This window comes from Zalophus californianus, chromosome 11 (genome assembly GCF_009762305.2).
Source record: "Zalophus californianus isolate mZalCal1 chromosome 11, mZalCal1.pri.v2, whole genome shotgun sequence".
Taxonomy (NCBI): domain Eukaryota; kingdom Metazoa; phylum Chordata; class Mammalia; order Carnivora; family Otariidae; genus Zalophus; species Zalophus californianus.
The window spans coordinates 104,391,607-104,410,520 of NC_045605.1; the positions used below are offsets into that span (position 1 = coordinate 104,391,607).

The 18,914-nt window shown below is 50.9% G+C and overlaps 5 protein-coding genes and 1 non-coding gene across 11 annotated transcripts; 3 read left to right on the plus strand and 3 right to left on the minus strand.

Annotated features, from left to right (window-relative positions):
* Positions 1–5,366: 5,366 nt before the first annotated feature.
* Positions 5,367–6,851, minus strand: C11H11orf98 (chromosome 11 C11orf98 homolog). The gene is made up of 4 exons (XM_027578307.2): positions 6,746–6,851; positions 6,474–6,598; positions 5,819–5,916; positions 5,367–5,734 (listed from the first exon to the last, which is right to left on the minus strand). The coding sequence occupies exons 1-4, from the start codon at positions 6,782–6,784 to the stop codon at positions 5,625–5,627; spliced, it is 372 nt and encodes a 123-aa protein (XP_027434108.1). The 5' UTR covers positions 6,785–6,851; the 3' UTR covers positions 5,367–5,624.
* A 54-nt stretch (positions 6,852–6,905) lies between these two features.
* CSKMT (citrate synthase lysine methyltransferase) lies at positions 6,906–10,364 on the plus strand. Of its 3 annotated transcripts, XR_003517289.1 has the most exons (4): positions 6,972–7,322; positions 7,419–7,551; positions 7,636–7,774; positions 10,307–10,364. XR_003517289.1 is itself a non-coding variant. In XM_027578304.2 (3 exons), exons 1-3 carry the CDS (start codon positions 7,049–7,051, stop codon positions 8,365–8,367), a joined length of 1,116 nt encoding a protein of 371 aa, XP_027434105.1. In that variant the 5' UTR covers positions 6,906–7,048; the 3' UTR covers positions 8,368–8,378. The 3 variants fall into 3 exon arrangements, 2 of the variants coding, with proteins under 2 accessions (XP_027434105.1, XP_027434106.1); XM_027578304.2 differs by lacking the exon at positions 10,307–10,364 and having other exon boundaries at positions 6,906–7,322; positions 7,659–8,378; XM_027578305.2 differs by lacking the exon at positions 10,307–10,364 and having other exon boundaries at positions 7,712–8,378.
* On the plus strand, positions 7,003–7,151 carry LOC113915601. The gene has a single exon (XR_003517747.1). It is a non-coding gene; the product is annotated as a small nucleolar RNA SNORA57 (small nucleolar RNA).
* On the minus strand, positions 8,814–12,610 carry LBHD1 (LBH domain containing 1). Of its 3 annotated transcripts, none has more exons than XM_027578306.2 (2): positions 10,721–11,862; positions 8,814–9,329 (listed from the first exon to the last, which is right to left on the minus strand). In XM_027578306.2, exons 1-2 carry the CDS (start codon positions 11,106–11,108, stop codon positions 8,893–8,895), a joined length of 825 nt encoding a protein of 274 aa, XP_027434107.1. In that variant the 5' UTR covers positions 11,109–11,862; the 3' UTR covers positions 8,814–8,892. The 3 variants fall into 3 exon arrangements, 1 of the variants encoding a protein (XP_027434107.1); XR_003517291.1 differs by lacking the exon at positions 10,721–11,862 and adding an exon at positions 12,342–12,610 and having other exon boundaries at positions 9,217–9,329; XR_003517290.1 differs by lacking the exon at positions 8,814–9,329 and adding an exon at positions 12,342–12,610 and having other exon boundaries at positions 10,420–10,880.
* Positions 12,611–12,749: 139 nt separating this feature from the next.
* LOC113913879 (ubiquinol-cytochrome-c reductase complex assembly factor 3) lies at positions 12,750–13,878 on the plus strand. The gene is made up of 2 exons (XM_027578308.2): positions 12,750–12,981; positions 13,077–13,878. The coding sequence occupies exons 1-2, from the start codon at positions 12,862–12,864 to the stop codon at positions 13,224–13,226; spliced, it is 270 nt and encodes an 89-aa protein (XP_027434109.1). The 5' UTR covers positions 12,750–12,861; the 3' UTR covers positions 13,227–13,878.
* A 1,606-nt stretch (positions 13,879–15,484) lies between these two features.
* UBXN1 (UBX domain protein 1) lies at positions 15,485–18,292 on the minus strand. 2 transcript variants are annotated; one of them, XM_027579119.2, is made up of 10 exons: positions 18,097–18,292; positions 17,901–17,988; positions 17,708–17,761; positions 17,524–17,618; positions 17,361–17,430; positions 16,928–17,119; positions 16,782–16,833; positions 16,514–16,627; positions 15,798–15,990; positions 15,485–15,627 (listed from the first exon to the last, which is right to left on the minus strand). In XM_027579119.2, the coding sequence occupies exons 2-10, from the start codon at positions 17,957–17,959 to the stop codon at positions 15,578–15,580; spliced, it is 879 nt and encodes a 292-aa protein (XP_027434920.1). In that variant the 5' UTR covers positions 17,960–17,988; positions 18,097–18,292; the 3' UTR covers positions 15,485–15,577. The 2 variants fall into 2 exon arrangements, with proteins under 2 accessions (XP_027434920.1, XP_027434919.1); XM_027579118.2 differs by having other exon boundaries at positions 17,512–17,618; positions 18,097–18,291.
* Between the last annotated feature and the right edge of the window lie 622 nt (positions 18,293–18,914).

Here is an 18,914-nt window from a genome sequence, read left to right on the forward strand (position 1 = left end):
CGCGCTGACGGGACACCCAAAAGGAACCAGCGCCTGGGCTTCTCAGGAAAACCCGTCCGGCGACGTCCGCGACCCTCATACATTGGTTCCGGACCGCGTCGGGATCCCAGAGCAGGACTCCGACGGTGACAACGAGAATCCGACCGGCCTCAAAAAAACCTTTTTTTCCCTCAAAGGGTTTTTTTTTTTTTTTTCAAAGGGGTTTTAAGACACAAACTAAAGCTAGCTGCGGCTATTCACAGTTGGATTTAATTATTTTTTCCGAAAGCCAAAAATTCAGTGTTCAACTCAGGAGGTTTTTAAAAAATGAAGCACTAGGAAACATTTTAATCAATAAATAGTGACGATATTAAATAAACAAGTAAACAAACAGTGACAATGGAAAAAGCAGTTAAAAGAGAGAAGGGAAGGGGAAAGCGGTAAGAAGACGGAAAGAAAGGTGGCAGGGGCACCTGGGTGGCTCAGTCGGTTAAGCCTGGGAGTCTGGATCTCGTCTCAGGTTTCAATCTCAGGGGCGTGAGTTCATGCCCCTCGTGGGCTCCACAGTGGGTGGGAGCCTGAGAGAGAGAATGAGGAGGGAGGAAGGGAGGGAAAACTCCTAAGAGAGGAAAAGGAAATAAAGGGAAGGAGAAAAAGCCCAAAATAAATTGGGCTGGCTGGGCTGCAGGTGTTCTCCCGGTCATAAGCTGGCACTTCGGTCCTTCTGTTAGTCTTCATTGTTTAGGCTTTGCTCTCTCCCCACCCTGCCAACTCAGGACCTCTCCTCTCCCTTGCAGAGGGGGAGTGTGGTAACTATATGAGGAGCTCATATGCACCTCTTGAAGAGCCCCCACAACAGCCAGTCTGTCTAGATCAAGTTCCAGCTATCTCACTTACTGGCTGGGTACTCTGCTCACCATCTCTATGCCTACTTCCTCTTCCCCAGTGAAGATGATAATAGCACAACTCCCTCATAGGGTTTGTTGTGAAATTGAAACCAGGGAATGAATATGTTCACTGATGTGAAATGTTGGGGTACCAGAGTGAACGGTCAGGAAAGAAATCTTGAGACGTCTTCTGTGCAAAAAAAAAGGTTTATTAAAGCACAGGGACGGGACCCGTGGGCAGAAAGAGCTGCACTGCGGTTCTGAAGAGTGACTGATTATATACTTTTAAGTTGGGAGGGGGTTAGGGAAGAGTGTTAAGTCTCTAAGGTTTCCAGGACCTTGAGGGGTCATTTACTACTGTCTAGTAAACTTTAGTCATGAGACCCTTCAGATGTAGATTCGTGGCTCATATGCTTGGAAGATGATTGTTAACATGTATCTTGAGGGGGAGGGTAAGAGATGAAGGATGTTTCCAAAGGGATTTTCATATGTTAAAGGAGACTTGGAGGATCCTGGAGGTCGGGCTAATGTCAAACAAAGGTTGCCTTTTGCCTCTAGCGAAGTATTAACTTTGAAGCAGTTGAGTTCTTGGAGGAAGGTCACTCTGCCTGTCTCAAGTACTTGTCAATGGGCTATAGGTTGTAAGAAGGTTTAATTTTTTTCTACATTTCTTTAGCCTTTGTTCCCCACATCATTCACTGTATAGCACTTCGTGCCTGCAATGGTTAAGTAAGCACTATGTAAGCATTCACTGCTTTTATTATATTTGTGGGTTTTTTTAAGTTGATGGTATTTTAAAGATTTTATTTATTTATTTGACAGAGAGGGATAGAGCCAGAGAGCACAAGAGGAGGGAATGGCAGAGGGAGAGGGAGAAGCAGGCTCTGCACTGAGCAGGGAGCCCGATGAGGGGCTCCATCCCAGACCCCTGGGATCATGACCTGAGCCGAAGGCATACACTTAACCATCTGAGCCACCCAGGCATCCCTTATATTTGTTGAATAAACTCCAGAAAAGAAGCTCTTTGACAACAGGAACTTTCCCTATTTTGTTGAAGGCTATATCCTCATCTCCTACAACAGTGTTTGCCTAGCACGTTGTAGTAGGTTCTTAGTAGTTGGTCGAATGAATGAAAAGGAAAATTGGTTCTGAGGCCAGAAGGCTTACTGCTCTCAGTGGAAGTGTGAGTTAGAATAATAATACCAGTTGGCAGTTCCTGAAGATACTTTTGAAACCACTTAAAAACATAGAATTGGACAAAAGTCAAAATGGCTGCACTAATGCTTCCGTGAAGCTTGATTTTATTTTATTTTATTTCTTATTCTTTTTTTAAGATTTTACTTATTTGAGGGAGAGAGAGAATGAGAGATAGAAAGCACGAGAGGGAAGAGGGTCAGAGGGAGAAGCAGACTCCCCGCCGGACAGGAAGCCTGATGCGGGACTCGATCCCGGGACTCCAGGATCACGACCTGAGCCGAAGGCAGTCGCTTTACCAACTGAGCCACCCAGGCGCCCCGCGAAGCTTGATTTTAAAGTAAACTTTTCCCTCTCCAGCAAACCTCCTATCCTCCTTTTTTAGCCTTTTGTTTCAGGAACCTGGTACCGCCCTGAAAAGGACTAAGGAGGCTGGCAGCACCTACACAATTCCTGTAGAAACCAGCTAGATCCTGTATTTACCTATAAAACCCCCCAGCACCTTCCTCTGAGCCCCTTCCTCCAGGTAGGCTTACAGTTTTTGAGGGCCATAGCTTGCTGCCGGCTCTTTTGCCCGGCAAAGCAATAAAGCTATTGTTTGGAGCACCTGGGTGGCTCAGACGTTAAGCATCTGCCTTCGGCTCAGGTCATGATCCCAGGGTCCTGAGATGGAGCGCCACGTTGGCCTCGCTGCTCAGGGAAGAGCCTGCTTCTCCCTCTCCCGCTCCCCCTGCTTGTGTTCCCTCTCTCGCTGTGTCTCTCTCTGTCAAATAAATGAATAAAATCTTTAAAATAAATAAATAAAAATAAATAAAGCTATTGTTCCTCTTTATCCCTAACTCTTGTCTTCCTGCTATATTTTGGCTCTGAAGCACGGAGGTCAATTTTCCAATAACAGGGCGCCTGGGTGGCTCAGTTGGTTAAGCGACTGCCTTCGGCTCAGGTCATGATCCTGGAGTCCCGGGATCGAGTCCCACATCGGGCTCCCTGCTCAGCAGGGAGTCTGCTTCTCCCTCTGACCCTCCCCCCTCTCATGCTCTCTCTCTCTCTCTCATTCTCTCTCTCAAATAAATAAATAAATAAAATCTTTAAAAAAAATTTCCAATAACACTTTTGAAGTGATTGTGTTTTAAAAGCTAAATGACTAATTATGGCTTTTTTTTGTTCTTACATTTTAGAAGTTCAATCACTTACAAAGCGTATATACTACTTACTAGCAAAATCTGTTCTAGAACAGTAATATGAGACAATTTCTGCTCCTAACACTGCCTCAAACTTGGACCCAACACTTCCCATCTCAGAGCCTCAGCTTTAGCTCTGTAAAAGGACTTTTGAATCAGATAAGTTCTCTAGCAATGAGACTGTTATGTGGTCTTTGCTCTTAAGGATTTCATAACCTACATGATCCCAGGGTCCTGGGATCGAGCCCCACATTGGGCTCCCTGCTCCGCAGGGAGCCTGCTTCTCCCTCTCCCTCTGCCTGCCTCTCTGCCTACTTGCTCTCTCTCTCTCTCTCTATCAAATAAATAAATAAAATCTTAAAAAAAAAAAAAAAGGATTTCATAACCTAAAAGTGCCTTGTTTTGGTGTTGGACAGATTTAGATTCATATCTGCTATTTATCAGCAATGTAATCCCGAGACAGTGACCCAACTGTTTGAAGCCCATTTCCTCATCTGTAAAATGGGTATGATGTCTCCTATCTCACACATTTTACGAAGATCACTTTAAAAGACTCAGCATAATGCCAGATACAGAAACTTCTTTGAACACAGCAAGCTCCTTCTGCCTTAGGTACGGGGGCAGAACAAAATTATGAAGAATGGGTATACCAAAATATTAAAAATGTCTTTTCTGGGGCACCTGGCTGGCTCAGTCGGTGGAATGTGTGACTCTTGATCTTGGGGTTGTGAATTTGAGTCCCACGCTGGGTGTTGAGATTATTTAAAAATAAAGACTTTAAAAAAAAAGAATATTATTAGAACTAAGGAAATTAGAATATGAAAAACTCAGTATTAGCCAATGTTGTGTGACAATAGTATTTTGGCTGTATAGAAGAATGTTCTTAGGGGTAAAATCTCATCTGCAATTGACTTTCAGATGAGTCAGCAAAGACAAAAATATAGACACATACATATTTGCAAGTGCATATAGAACAAGTGTAGGAAAATGATAAAAACTGGTCCATCTCAGTGCATATGTAAAGGTTCATTGTACTAATTTCTTAACTTTACTGAAGGTTTGAAATTCAAAATATGAAGCTGGGCTGGGAGGTGCAACACTGGGCCCAAACCCTCCCTCTTCCAGGAAGCCTGCACTGATTAAACAAGACAGACAGAATATGCTTTTCCTCTGTTGAACACACCTCCACACAGGCAGCTTTTTACTTTAGACATCCCAGCCCTAGCTTCCAACAGAAGTTCTGAATGTTAAATGGGAAAAATAATGCTTAGTTTTCAGTTTATTAAAAGTATAAGCCTGGGATGCCTGGCTGGCTCGGTTTGTAGAGCATGCACCTCTTGATCTCAGGGTCATGAGTCCAGCCCTGCGTACAGCTTACTTAAAATAAAATTAAAAATATAATCCAGTAGGGGTGCCTGGGTGGCTCAGTCAGTTAAGCACCCAACTCTTGGTTTCCACTCAGGTCATGATCTTAAGAGTTGATCTCAGGGTTGTGAGATGGAGCCCCTGTAGGGCTCTGCACTCAGCAGGGAGTTGACTTCCCCTCTCCCTCTGCGCCCCCCCCCCCCGCAAACTCTCTCTAAAATAAATACATCTTTAAAAATAAATTATATATTAGGGCGCCTGGGTGGCTCAGTCGTTAAGCATCTGCCTTCGGCTCAGGTCATGATCCCAGGGTCCTGGGATCGAGCCCCACATCAGGCTCTCTGCTCTGCAGGAAGCCTGATTCTCCCTTTCCCACTCCCCCTGCTTGAGTTCCCTCTCTCGCTGTGTCTTTCTCTGTCAAATAAATAAATAAAATCTTAAAAAAATAAATAAATAAATAAATAATATATTTATAAAATCCAGCAAAGGAAGTGGAGACAAACATAACATAAAGTGACTTGCTTCCTCTGGTCACACAGAGGCAATGGCAGAGCTGATATCAGGACCCTTATCTCCTCTACCATCTCTGCAATAAGCTGTATTTTTGTCAGAAATGGAGAGTTGGGAGTGTCACCCACTAGGGACATAGGATCATCACAGAGCCTGGCTTCTCACTGCCTTAGCTCAAGTGAGCTCCGGGGTCTTAATTGTCTTGTTTCCACACCCATAGCCCAATTCCCGTGGCCCATTCCCGGTCCCACATTAAATCACACGCCTCTCCGTAAGAACTCTAGGGCTTTATTAAAAGTGGAGCTGACTGCGAGGGAGCCCCATTCTCCAGTCTTTCTTCTCCACCCTCTTCCTCTCAAACACATCCCTCTGGGGCAGGTTACTAGGCCATCAGGGAAGGGGAGTCTGAGGAGAATGAAAAGGGGCAATGCTTTCTCCAAAGTCCTCTGAAACAACCAGAGTCCTTCTGGCTCCAGCTGAGAATCTTCTTGTGGAAGGGGTGAGAGATTCAGTTATCATCTTCAAGGTCCTCCATGTCTACATCCTGGGGGGCTTTTGTCTTCTTTTGCCGCTTCGGCCGTGGTTCGCTAGTCCTGACTGGCCTTGTGGGGGCTTCCACTGACCAAAAGGAAAGAGGAAGCATTAAAGAACCCCAACGAATCCAGGCTGCCCCCTTACCCCTCCTCTGTGCCTGGGCCTCACCTTCCATGGCTGCTTTCTCCTTCTGGGCCAGCCGGATCTGCTGGAGGAGCTTTCTGCGCTTCTTCCCAGAGAGAGTAATGTTGGCACGTGCACTGGACCTGAAGGGTCGGTAGGAACAAAGATATCCAGTTTAACCTGAACAAAGGTAGGTTGATTCCGGCTATTAAAAAGGTCTTTGGGGGAGTCCCTCTGACCCCCCCCCATGCTCGCTCTCTCTCTCGCTCTCTCTCTCTCTCTCTCTCTCTCTCGCATGGAGCAGGACTTGATCCCAGGAGCCGGATACAGGACTCGATCCCAGGACCCTGGGATCATGACCTGAGGTGAAGGCAAACCCTTAACCGACTGAGCCACCCAGGCGTCCTGTGTGTGCTTTAAATTTACTTATAAAAATCTATGTGGACGTATAATGTTACTTGGGGAGGTGGGTGAGTCGACAGTTCTTACATTCTCAGTGGGGTCCCAGACCCAGAGAGGTTGTGAGCTACCGGTCCTGAGACAGGATAGCGAAGTGTAGGCACAAACACAGCTGACAAACGCTGCTTATATAAAAGTCAGTGCACACGGAAAGCAGAGGGGATACTTGCGGTGGAGCTCGGCAGGAAGGAGAAAGGGGACTCGGTGGGGAGGAGCAAAGCGAAGAGGGTCTGGCACTCACGCCCGCTTCTTCAGGTGGTTCCGCGTGATCAGCCCTTCGTCTATCACAGCCCCGATCACCCGGTGCTTCAGTCGCCTCTCCCGGCTCAACACCCGCCGTCGCTTGAACAGCTTCTTCTTCAGCTCCTAAGGGGGAGGAAGATGCTAATCAGACGGAAGCCGCGACCTGGGACCCCGCACCCGGCGACTCCAGCCCATAGATTCCCATCTCTGGCGAGATTAGAGGGCTCCAGGACGGTTGGGGAAACAAAGTCGGGGCGCCCACACGGTCACCGTTCGTGGCCGGTTGATCTTTCCGCCCGGAGCGCCCATGCTGGCTCCACCACCGCGTCTTGGCTCTGCGCAGCGTCAGCGTCGGCCCCGCCCCTCACCCTCCGCGAGCCAATCGCAGACCGGGGGCGGGTCCTGAGGGCTATATAAAAGCGCTCGGCATCTCTACGCGTCTTTTGCGGGACGGCGGTAGGAGAGGTACGCTAAGCGGGTTGCTCGAGGTGGGTGCCAGGGTGGGGTTCTGGGCGAGGCCTACGCACCCTCCTTTTCTTGGCGGGGGTCGGGTGTGCGGTCCCGGTCCCCGTAATGTACGGAGGCAGAGGGAAAGGGCTCCGGCCCCCTCGGCGTCATGTCTTCGGTGCCCGCGGCTTCTGGTCCGCCGGTTCTATCCTCAGACGCCGGGACACGGGCTCCGAGAAGCGTGACGGAACCACGGTTCTGCAGGCTCCTCTCTGGTGTGCTAATTTAGCCTTCTCCTTTGATTTCAGGTCCTTGGAACCGTCCCTGGAGCCGGAGCTGTCGTGTCCCCTCCTCTTTTCACTGCCCGTTGCAATCAATAAAGGCCGTTCTACCCTAGTAGGTGTGTGTCCGCGTTCTTTTTTCCGAGGTGGTTGTTAGGGAGGCTGTACGCGTTATTCCACAAAGCGGAATTTGCAGCTTTTCTGTTGGACTTCAGGCTCCTGCGGGAGTGCGGGCGACATTTCGCAGAAGGTTCTCTGGCCGACCTTGCCGGGATTTCCAGATGGCCGCGCTGCGCCGAACCCTCCACGTGGCGACCCTGGCGGCTGGGGCGCGCCGCGCTTTGGCGGGTAGGGAAGGTGGACAGAGTGGGAGGGAGGGTTCTTAGTGACCTGGGAGTCTAGTCCCCGAAATTGTGATTCTTCAAACCCCAGGGTACATAGCACCGTTTCTGCAGGATTTGGATGGAACTTGGGCGCTGGGTGACACACGTACTCCACTCGTCCACAGGCTCCCTGGCTGGTAGCTGCCTGGCCGACCGTCGCCTCTGGGATAAGCTCCATGCCGATGCCGGTAGGGGCAGCGTCCCCACGTTCGATTGGTTCTTTGGGTATGAGGAAGCCCAGGGGTTGCTACTTCCGCTGCTGCTGGAGTCAGGGGCTGCCTGCCCACCAAGGGTGTTGGACGTGGGCTGTGGGACCTCCAGCCTGTGTACAGGCCTCTACACCAAGTGCCCACATCCCGTGGATGTGCTGGGGGTGGACTTCTCTCCTGTGGCTGTTGCCCACATGAAGAGTCTCCTGGAAGGTGGTCAAGGCCAAACACCCCTCTGTCCTGGGCATCCTGCTTCCCAACTCCACTTCATGCAGGCTAATGCCCAGAATCTGGAGCCAGTGGCTTCCTCAGGCTCCTTCCAGCTAGTGCTGGATAAGGGCACCTGGGATGCTATTTCCCGAGGTGGTCTGCCGGGGGCTTACCAGCTTCTGTCAGAGTGCCTCAGGGTCCTAAGCCCCCAGGGGACCCTGGTTCAGTTCTCAGATGAGGACCCTGATGTGCGGCTGCCTTGCCTGGAGCAAGGGTCCCCAGGCTGGACTGTGACTGTGCAGGAGCTAGGCCCTTTTGGGGGCATCACCTACTTTGCTTACTTGGTTCAAGGCTCTCATTAAAGACTTCAGCCCTGACCCGAATTTTTCTGTTGGGTGAGGAGAGCGTTGGGTAGCTTTTCAACTTTGTAAGATGGCTGGGAAGCAAGGATTTGAAGCCTGGCCTCCACATTTATTAGCTGGGTGCACAGAGTATTGAATGTTTCTGTGCCCCAGTTCACGCTGTAGCAGCAGGGTAGGAATTAATACCCGGAGTCAGAGGATTACATATGATGATGGGTGAAACATGGAGCATTTAGCAATGCCAGGCACAAGACGGAGTGCTGAGCAGAGAAGGTGCAGTGGCTCATTCCCCAGCCCCAACGAACGGGAACTCCTAAAAACACATGAGTTCTGTGGGGTTTTTTGTTTGAGGAGTTTAGGGTTTTGTCTGTTTTTAGATTTACTTTTTTTTAGAGAGAGTGAGTGAGCAGGGGTAGGGGCAGAGGCAGAGGGAGAACCCCAAGCAGTCTCCATGCCCAGTGCGGAGCCCAAATCAGGGCTCCTCCCTGAGATCATGGCCTGAGCCAAAACCAAGAGTTGGGGTGCTTAACCGACTGAGCCACCCAGGCTCCCCTGTTTGGGGAGTTTTTTAATAGAGGGGTCCTTAATCCAAATCCCAGTATTGACTGACTTGTGGGAGCCAGTGGCCTCACCTCTAACCCTCTTGTCCTCACCTGTAAAAGAAGACTGAAAGAACCCATAGAAGGGCCTCATAACAAACCACAAAAGGTGGAGGGAGGCAGTACAATACTTACCCTCCAAGCTCCTGGGAGGCAGGAGATGTGAATATTCCACAAAGTAGCTTCTACAAACCCGGGAGCTGGCAGCTGGGTTCCAGAGAGGACAGGGGTTGGAGGCTTCCTGATACTCTGTATCCTCAGGAATCCAGGAGACCTCTTGTTCTCCCTGTTCCTGCCCCCAGCTGAGTTCTGGGTTAAAGGTTCTTAAGGGAGATCTGGGGTCCAGTGGGCTCCAAGTCCAGCCTGGGGGAGAGAGGAATTGAAGAGCCCATTAAGAATGGAAAAGTATTAGCGACTGCCTTCGGCTCAGGTCATGATCCTGGAGCCCCGGGATCGAGTCCCGCATCGGGCTCCCTGTTCGGCGGGGAGTCGGCTTCTCCCTCTGACCCTCTTCCCTCTCGTGCTCTCTCTCTCTCAAATAAATAAATAAAAATCTTAAAAAAAAAAGAATGAAAAGTATTCCTGATCTATTACTGACTTTTTAAAAGATGAAACAAATTTGTGTATTTCTTTCCTATTGAAAAAAGTAATACAGCAATTATAATTAAGAGGCTAATTTTAGGGGCGCCTAGGTGGCTCAGTCCATTAAGCATCTGGCTCAGGTCATGATCCCAGGATCCTGGGATCGAGCCCCACATCTGGCTCCCTGATGCTCAGCAGGGAGTCTGCTGCTCCCTCTCCCTCTGCCATCCCCCCCTGCTTGTGCTCTCTCTCTCTCTCTCTCTGTCAAGTAAATAAAATAAAAAATCTTTTTTAAAAAAAAGGCTAATTTGAGACACCTGGGTGGCTCGGTTAAGCGTCTGCCTTGGGCTCAGGTCATGATCCCAACGTCCTGGGATCAAGCCCCACATTGGACTCCTTGGTCAGCGGAGAGCCTGCTTTTCCCTCTGCCTTCCTCTCCCCCTGCTTGTGCTCTTTCACTCTCTGACAAATAAATAAAATCTTAAAAAAAAAAAAAGGCTAATCCTGTTTCCTCATGAGGATGAAAGGATCTCCCTCACTGGGTTCTGAAAATCATGAGATAAAAGCATTTAGCACACTGTAAATGCTAATAAATAAGCTTCTAGAACAGTATCAGACATGGGGGAAAGTCTGGAAGAAAAGGCATCCAAAATGTAACTTATCTCGGGGTAGTTGATTTGGGATAGTTTTATTACTTTTTCCCCCACAACAATGTGAATTTTTTTAAAAAAGATTTTATTTATTTATTTGACACACAGGGAGAGAGCAAGCACAAGCTTGGGGAGCAGCAGGCAGGGGAGAAGCAGGCTCCCCACTGAGCAAGGAGCCGGATGCGGAACTTGATCCCAGGATCCTGGGATCATGAGCTGAAGGCAGACGCTTGACCGACTGAGCCACCCAGGCGCCCCAAACAATGTGAATATTTTAAAACATTAAAAATAATTAAAAGGCATCACCCTCAGACCCATCTGAGCTCAACTTCCCTCTGAAGTTCAACGTTGCCAGACACCTTGACTTTTCTCTCCACCTCTACTTTTTCCCCACTACATTTACTAAGAACCTACTGTGTGCTTGTACTGCTTGGCGTGGGGGACACAGCTGAGGTCCCTATCTCAGTCCTGCCCAGAACATCCAGGTCACAACGACCCCGCTGAAGCAGCTGCCTCCCTCACCTGGCTCTTCACTTTGGTCCTGGAAGAAGACCTCAGCCTCCTCTTCCTCATCGGTGAGCAGCAGCAGCTCCTCATGTGGCCAACCAAGCTCCCCGCTGTCTTCACTCACCTCAGAGGCTTCCACCACAATGGAGGGCAGGTGGGTCTTTTGAGAGACAACCTGAATCGGGATAGCAGGGTGCTTGGACCAAGTTGGAGGATGAGCCAGCAGCCAGACACAGGGTGGAGAAGTACTAACCTGAACATCCTGATGGCCTTCAACCCTGACAATTTCTCCTCCGTCCATCCACAGAGGGCTGGTCAGCTGAGGACTTTCTGGGTGCTGGGAGGAGCCTGGGCTATCTCTAGGCCAAGGCCCATCCTCACTGCTCCCTGGCACAAGGGCCATGGGTGCTAATTCTTAGAGTACAGAGTGGTTGAACTCCAAGTGGAGTACCCCTGCTCAGTACCCTCCACAGACTGCTCCTTTAATCTTTGGAGCCTGGCCCCTTAATCACTTCTGAGAAGAGAATGACAAGCTAGGAGATTATGGGCCTTCCAGGGGAGGGGAAAATCCCAAGAGGTGGAATAGGAGCTTTATGTCTCCTCACTCCCTGGGTGACACTGAGAAAGGCAGGAGGGATAGGAATCAACAAGGGCATCTGGATGAAAGCCCTGTGAGTGAAGAGCTTTGCTAACAAACTTAGAATTTCCTGATTCCTTTGCTTACTGGGTCTCCTGATTTGACATGTTTCTTTGTGTCTTATTTAACGAATATTCATATGGTGTTAACTATTTGCCGGGAACTGTTTTAAATGCTTTATATATAAACTCATTTAATAATCCTGTAACTATGAGATAGATACTGTCATTAGCCCTATTTCCTGATCCAGATGCCCTGGGTGGGCACAAAGAACTTAAATGACTTGCCCAGAGTTACCCAACTAAAAGGTGCTTTGTTCTCCAAACTAGAATTCAGTATGTTACTCCAAATTCAGAGTTTTCATTGGCAGGGGGTGGGGGGTGCCTGGGTATACCATGATGAGAAAAGCAACAAATTTACTTTCTTTTTTTAAAAGATTTTATTTACTAGCGCCTGGGTGGCTCAGTTGTTGGGCGTCTGCCTTCGGCTCAGGTCATGGTCCCAGGGTCCTGGGATCGGGTTCCACGTCAGGCTCCCGGCTCATCCGGAAACCTGCTTCTCCCTCTCCCACTCCCCCTGCTTGTGTTCCTGCTCTCGTTCTCTCTCTCTCTCTGTCAAGTGAATAAATAAAATCTTTAGAAAAAAAATGGTTTTTTATTTACTTGAGAGAGCACGCGCAGTGGGGAGGAGCAGAGGGAGAGGGAGAAGCCGACCCCAGTTGAGCAGGGAGACCCAAGTTGGGGCTCCATCCCTGAAGCCTGAGATCATGACCTCAGCCAAAGGCAGACGCTTAACCAACTGAACCACCCAGGCGTCCGCAACAAATTTACTTTCAACGCGTTTATTTAACAAGTAAAATAGGGTGTCTGGCTGGCTCCGTCGGTGGAGTCTGCGACTCATGATCTCGGGGTCCTGAGTTCGAGTCCCACATTGGGTGTGGACGTTACTTAAAATCTTTTAAAAAGTAAAATAAAGAAAAATAAATAAATATATATATACCTTTGTCCTCACCCAGTACACCTGGCTTTGAGTTTTTGTTCATAAATTGAGGGAATCTGGAGAGGGTCAGTAGATTGAGGTGTGTAAGCATCTGGATGTCCAGTATGTGCTGTACTGAAAAAGCACAAATCATTGTAGGAAACTACAGAGCACAGTCCTCGCAGGAGATTTCGGAACTGGGCAACTGCAAAACCCACAGCAACCAGGCTGACACGCACTCTGACACGCACGCTCCCTTTAGCAATCCCACTTGGAATTTCCTGACAGTGGGTCCGGGGCTCGGCCCTCGCCGCCAACACTTCGGGACGCGTTCAACCTTCCCTGCCAAACCCAGTCTTTTAAGACGCAGGCGCTCTAGATTCGGAGCGCTTGGCCGATCAGGCCCTCTCTAGCCCGGCCCCTTCTCTATGGTTTCCTCTACGCGCCGCTCTAGCCCGCGCGGGGGGCGGTGAGACGTCGTGGCCGGTTTCTCAGGCTGCGGGAGGCTTCAGAGGGCGCCTCGCCGGGCGCGCGGTCGGCCATGGACACCTTGCGCAAAGCGCTGATCGTGGGTGCCCTCCTGGGCGCGGGGGCTGGCGTGGGCTCCGCGCTCTTTGTCCTCGTGACCCCGGGAGAGCAGCGGAAGCAGGAGATGCTGAAGGTGGGAGTTACTGGGGGTGCGAGGTGGGACGGGCGGGCGGAGAGCCCCCGGCTTGGGGGGGGGTCAGAACTGCGAACCTCCCTTCCTGCTCGCAGGAGATGCCCGAGCAGGACCCGCGGCGCAGAGACGAGGCGGCCAGGACCAAAGAGTTAGTGCTGGCCACTCTGCAGGAGGCAGCGGCCACGCAGGACAACGTGGCCTGGAGGAAGAACTGGACGGTCGGCGGCGGCGGGAGGTCAGCGTGAGCCCGGACCTCCCTCGTGGGCGCTGGGACCTTGCTCCCGCTCAGGAGTCCGACCTGGCTTCTCCGCCGTAGGCCGGGTAGGGAGTCTGGACCCGGGATACCGCGCCCAGGCCGCCCTGAGGCCCTGGGAGCCGCTGCGGGGTGAGCACGTCCCCCCTGCACCCGCAGACGCTGCCCTGACTGCGCTTTCACGTCCTGCGTCGCGGCAGGGGCGTCGGATGTGAGAACTGAAGGAGCCAATAAATCACGTTCCTCCGTCCAGTCAGTGAGCCCTGCGGTCTGACGCCTATGTCTAGAGTGTTCTGGGGGTCCGTGCAGGGGACGTGGAAGACTGTGGCTCCCACTGCCCAGGAGGGACCACATTTTCAAAACACAAATCAGGGCATGTGGTCTGTTTGAGTGTACTTTTGGTGATAACCAGGCGACATTCTCGAAATCAAAACTATCCTGGAAAATCTTGTAGCAATAGATGCCCATGGAGGACGCTTTGGGTTTCCTGTTCTTTGAGTGGGGTTGGAGAGGGGCCGCTAGCATTTAGCATGTGCCATGATGCTTTCTGGGGATACTAGACTGTTGGAGGCCAATTTGCTAGGAGTGAAAGAAGCGTGCTTTGAGTCAGACAGATCTTGATTAAAGTCCTGCAGATTACAAAACCTCTCCGAGCCTCAGTCCTGTTCCATAAAGGGTGTAATTATCTTGCAGGTTGTTGTAAAAAGACTAACTTGGAAATGTAAAGTGCATTGCTTGGCACAGAGCAGCCTTTCAATAAATGTAGGGAATGGTTTCCCCTTCCAAGGGATTTCAAGGTAGTTCACAATCTCTGAATCCAGTCATGGGATCTCTTGCAGATGCCACCGAAGTAATGAAGTAAAGCTGGCATTTGGGTCACACCCTACATCCAAGTCAACCAATTCACTCCCTGTTGTCTTTTTTTTTTTTTTTTTTTAATTTATTTGAGGGAAGCCTGGGTGGCTCGGTTAAGTGTCTGCCTTCGGCTCAGGTCATGATCCTGGGGTCCTGGCATGGAGCCCCGCAGTGGGCTCCTTGCTCAGCAAGGAGCCGGCTTCTCCCTCTGCCTGCCACTCTCCCTGCTTGTGCTCTCTCTGATAAATAAATAAAACCTTTAATTAAAAAAAACATTTGAGAGACCCTGGTGGGGAGGAAGAGAGGGAGTCATAAGCCGACTCTCTGCTTAGTGCAGATGGTGGGAGGAGTGGGGCTCAGTCTCATAAGGCCGAGATTACCTGAGCAGAAACCAAAGAGTGGGACCCTTAGCCAAGTGAGCCACCCGGGTGCCCCCTTGTTGTCTATTTTACATCCTGTGGTGCCAAGCAAGATTTCAATTGAAGGGGGAAAAAAAGCGCCTGCTTTTATTTAAATAAAGCCAGAACAGTAAATACAGCTTGGTAACACAGGTGTAAACCCAGATGGGAGCACTGGTGCTGTTTTCAGCTGCTGGATGGTGAAGCCCTAAGCCAAACACATTTGTTTTGTGTGATCTTTGGTTTAATTGTGGCCTTTTTCCTAGCCCGGGAATGACAGGGAAAAGGTTAGCAGCTCTTTGAGGGAACATGAGGGTGAGGTGATCAGCAACAGTGAGGGGCTATGATTGCAGGAGCTTGGAGGTTGAGAGCCTGAGCCCTAGAGTCGGACTTCCCCAGGTGTGTCCAGGTTCTACTGTTGGTTACCTGTGTTGGTTTCAGCAAGCCATGTGCTTTGGTGTCCCAATCTCTAAAATGGGATACTTGTACTTTTTCCCAGATAACTGCCTTCTTATCTCCGTTAATACGTATACAGCAGTTAAAACTGTGCGGTGCATATTAAGTACTCAATACTTTTTAGTGAAGAAGAAGTGCAGTTGTAAAGGTCACTGCAATGCTCCCCTGGCCACTTGTGAATGGCTACATTTAAAAAATTACCCTTTTAGGGCGCCTGGGTGGCTCAGTCGGTTAAGCGTCTGCCTTCGGCTCAGGTCGTGATCCCAGGGTCCTGGGATCGAGTCCCGCATCGGACTCCCTGCTCAGCGGGCAGTCTGCTTCTCTCTCTGCCTCCCCCCCACCCCGCCTGCTCATTCTCTCTCTCTCGCAAAAATAAATAAAATCTTTTAAAAAAAAAGAGAGAAAAACATCTAAAAAAAAATCTTAAAAAAAAAAAGAAACTTAAGATGAAAAATAGGGCCTATCCTAAATGCCTTCCCTTTGGCTTCTTCCCCTGCCTCAGTTTTGTCCCTACCAGCCATTCAGGAAGGAGTCAGGCACATACAGAACTCAGAGGGTCTATTTATTAGGAAGGAGATGTCAGTGCTTTATCAAAGATGAAGAGGTCAGAGAGGGATGGTGGGATAAAGGCCTCTCAGCTGGGACATTTCTTGGCCACAATGAGGACAGCAGAAGGCACAAGTCCTAAGATGGAAGAAAACAGCTTTGACCACAAAGATCCTTGCCTTCTGCCCCCCAAAGTTTCTGGCCGCATTCCATCCCCACAAAGTCTCTTCTCCTGGCATTCCTTCCTTTCTCAGGCATCCCCCTCACCGCCCCCCGCCAAGTCCTCTTTCTGGTCCCAGGTGTCATACCCAGCTCCTGCAGAGGCCGTTCCATGTCAGCCTCTGAGAAGGCCCGCCGGGGGAAGCCACTGAGCAACTGCACAGGGTCCTGGTCTCCCCCAGGCTCTTCCCCGCGGTGGAGCTCCACATAGAGCCTCACAGCTGCTAACTGTTCCCGAGCCCGGAATGTCTGCGTCAGTGAGGTCCCATCTGGCAGCCTGACCTGGAGGGCAAGCGAGTAATACGGTGTTGGGAGCATCAAACCTGAGGAGGTGCCCAAGTAAGGAAAACAAGAGCTGCAAAGTTGGCTTCTGTTTCCTGTTCGAGAGACTGAACCAGCATAATTACTATTTGAAGCACCCTGATGAACAACCACTTCTTCTCTGCTTTACTAAGCAGTGAAGAGAGACTCCAGCTTCCTCACATTTTAACAAACACAAGGATAAGATCGTTAACAAAAATACCTAATTAACCTATTGTGCAAATAGCTGCGTAATAAACTAAATGAAAACATGAACAACTAAAAAGGTAACTGCTGAGGTAAAAGGGAGGAATGGATTTAAATTAAGAGCAGGGCAAGAGAAATTTGATATCTTTCCAAGAGTAGAGGAGATAGGATTTCAAAAGTCACTTACAAAGAAGGAAGAGGTTTGGCAAAGAGAACCTGACTGAATAAAGCTCTGAGCCAGGTATCTTACAGGCCAACGAAGGGGTCCCAGAAGCAAGACAGGAATTAGAATCAGTACCTGTATGCGACACTGGTCATACTCCCGCTTGGTGGGAGGCTCCTGGCTGGGAGAGGAGGGAACAGCACCCGGCTCTGTTGGTGGAGAAGGCCGAGAACCCACACTCCCACCATACTGGAAGACAAAGGGAAAACCGATCAGGCCCTCACCCACTCTTGAGAGGAACATCGTATGCCAATCCTTTCCCTCTGAAGCTAGAAAAGGGAATTTTTTTTTTTTTTTACTAGCCCACCTACTTCCTTACTCCAGCGTCTTCCCAATCACCTACCTTCTTGGCTCTCTCTGCTTTGTCTCTTTCAATCTTTTCTCGGACTCTCTGTCTGGAATGTAGACAGGAAGAAAGTAGGTCAGACATTGACAAAGCAAACCTAGCTTCCCGTCTCCTCTATTAGCCAACATCCCCATCACCCAGACCTGGCTGCTAACTCTTCAGCCTTTTCCCTCCTCCGCTCCTCGGCAGCCCGGCGCATCTCATCTTCCTGAAGCCGCTGTCGAGCAGCTGACAACTCCTGCCCTTGTTTCCTGCGCTGCCGTTCCCGTTCCAAAGCCTCTCGCTCCTCTCTTTCTTCCCGCTCCCGCTGCTTCTGGGCCATCAGCTCCAACATCCTGTGTTGCAGAAAAGAAGGAGCTCAAAAGAAATGAACACAGATCAAGAAGGTGAGTTTATAACCGGGATTCAAAATGAAAGGCGGGAACACGTGTCCAAAGAGAGATGAAAGAAACAGAAAGGAAACCGCCAAGGCAGGACAGAGGGAAGGTGTTAACTTCCAGGTTCTTTAACCAGACTTGTGAACTGTGGACAGGTGGAAAGTGACCCTCAGAAACGTGCCACTGTTCCTTACTATACCTCTTAGTCTGTTCCTGTCTCTCCTCTTCACTCAAAGTGGGTTTGCCTTCTCCGGCTGTAGAGCCGGGTCCTACAAACAAGCAATCAGTATTATTGCCCGTTCATCCTCCTCGAGCGCACGTGAATAACCACAGTGCCCCTCAGTCAGGACCTTCGGGGCCACCTTGCTCCGAGGCGGTGGGTTCCCTTCCCAGGACATGTCCGAGGGGGGTCGCGAGCGGCTCGTCTACATCGGGGTCGTCTTCGTGCTCCATCAACCTGGCAGGGAAAGTCGGGAGGGAGGTTAACCCTGACGCTGGCCCTCCCAGCAGCCCCCCAGGCCCCTGCCACCCGGTCTGAGCGCTCACCAGTCCATTGCTGCCTCGATGCCCTGGTTCCCTGTGAGGGCCAGAGCCTTCTCCCTGGGGGCAGAAACACCGTGAATAGCGCCCGCGAGCCATGGTGCCGGTCAGGCTGGGGCGTGGAGCCTGAGGCCAGGCTGGGGGAAGGGCCAGACAGGTCCGCGATCCCCGCGGGCCAGGGTCTGGGGGGCTGCCTTACGCGCGTCCCCTGGGGAAGCCCATCTCGATGAGACTCTCCAGAGCCGTCAGCTCCGCCATGGCGCCGCCACCGCCGCTTCCGCGGGGACCTGGCGGAGGGCGAGAAGGAGGGCGCAGGGGCGGGGGTGAGCGCGGGGTGCCCCCGGGCCGCGCGCGGTCCCGCCCCCGACGCCCCAGCCGGCCGCTCTCTCACTTACCCGGCTCTGGACCCTCAGCCGACACTGACGAGAAGAAAGCCGAGGGGAAGCGGAAGTGCCCGGATCTGTTTGGGTCACGTGGCGGCGGGCGTGGACGGGTGCCGCCGCGAGCCAGAAAGCACGGGCCTGGCCCCGCCGCCTGGGCCCGGCGCGGGCGGGGATGGGTGGTGGCGCGTCGGAGTCGCCGACCGGGAGGCGCCCCCGAAGCTGGGCCGCCCGGCGGCGGTGGGGAAGAAGGGTGGTGCGGCCCTGAAACCCGTGGGCGGAATGTAGCAAGCTCTCGATGGGGTCCCTGAGCGCAACCAGTTGGAATGTTATTTGGCAATGTTGATCAGGAGCCAGAGAAATGTGCTTGGTCTTTGACCTGCTCATCCTCTCCGGGGAATTGAGCCATCCTCCGCCCCACTGCCAAAGGGATTTTTGCAGAACACAGTTATCTGATCCTGTCATCACCTCCCTGCTTAAAAATTCTCCATAAGGCCCCAGTCACTTAGGATGAAATTTAAGTGCTGGTAGTCTGGCTTCCTCCGTTTTATTTGTTGTTGTTGTTGTTGTTTGTTTAGAGCCCTCTCTGTAAAACTGAGAGTAACAGTAAGCACTTGCCTTCGGTGCCTGGCAAGACTGTACCGTGTAAATGTTAGTAGTGCACAGTGTCGTCTCCCACCACTTGCTAACTTGTGCATATTGCAAAACAGGCCCTCTTGCTCTTCCAGGCCTTTGCACCCACCAGTCCCTCTGCCTGGGATGTCCCGCCTCTTCTGTGGGATTGGTTAACTCCCAGTCTTTTTTGAGACTGGACCCCAGGTTTCCTGTCTAAG

What these genes read in the sequence shown, in the direction of transcription:
- C11H11orf98 (XM_027578307.2), bottom strand. Translation starts at nt 6,784, where the DNA reads ATGGGCGCTCCGGGCGGAAAGATCAACCGGCCACGAACG. An exon ending in AACCACCTGAAGAAGCGGGC is followed by an intron (nt 5,917 to 6,473) that starts GTGAGTGCCAGA and finishes CCGACCCTTCAG; the next exon opens with GTCCAGTGCACGTGCCAACA. An exon ending in GGAGAAAGCAGCCATGGAAG is followed by an intron (nt 5,735 to 5,818) that starts GTGAGGCCCAGG and finishes CCTTTTGGTCAG; the next exon opens with TGGAAGCCCCCACAAGGCCA.
- CSKMT (XM_027578304.2), top strand. Translation starts at nt 7,049, where the DNA reads ATGTACGGAGGCAGAGGGAAAGGGCTCCGGCCCCCTCGGCGTCATGTC. An exon ending in AGGCCGTTCTACCCTAGTAG is followed by an intron (nt 7,323 to 7,418) that starts GTGTGTGTCCGC and finishes GTTGGACTTCAG; the next exon opens with GCTCCTGCGGGAGTGCGGGC. An exon ending in GGCGCGCCGCGCTTTGGCGG is followed by an intron (nt 7,552 to 7,658) that starts GTAGGGAAGGTG and finishes CCGTTTCTGCAG; the next exon opens with GATTTGGATGGAACTTGGGC.
- LBHD1 (XM_027578306.2), bottom strand. Translation starts at nt 11,108, where the DNA reads ATGGCCCTTGTGCCAGGGAGCAGTGAGGATGGGCCTTGGCCTAGAGAT. An exon ending in GGACCAAAGTGAAGAGCCAG is followed by an intron (nt 9,330 to 10,720) that starts GTGAGGGAGGCA and finishes TCTCTCCCCCAG; the next exon opens with GCTGGACTTGGAGCCCACTG.
- LOC113913879 (XM_027578308.2), top strand. Translation starts at nt 12,862, where the DNA reads ATGGACACCTTGCGCAAAGCGCTGATCGTGGGTGCCCTCCTGGGCGCG. An exon ending in GGAAGCAGGAGATGCTGAAG is followed by an intron (nt 12,982 to 13,076) that starts GTGGGAGTTACT and finishes TCCTGCTCGCAG; the next exon opens with GAGATGCCCGAGCAGGACCC.
- UBXN1 (XM_027579118.2), bottom strand. Translation starts at nt 17,959, where the DNA reads ATGGCGGAGCTGACGGCTCTGGAGAGTCTCATCGAGATGGGCTTCCCC. An exon ending in AGACAGGAACAGACTAAGAG is followed by an intron (nt 17,120 to 17,360) that starts GTATAGTAAGGA and finishes TCTGCAACACAG; the next exon opens with GATGTTGGAGCTGATGGCCC. An exon ending in GCTGAAGAGTTAGCAGCCAG is followed by an intron (nt 16,834 to 16,927) that starts GTCTGGGTGATG and finishes TCTACATTCCAG; the next exon opens with ACAGAGAGTCCGAGAAAAGA.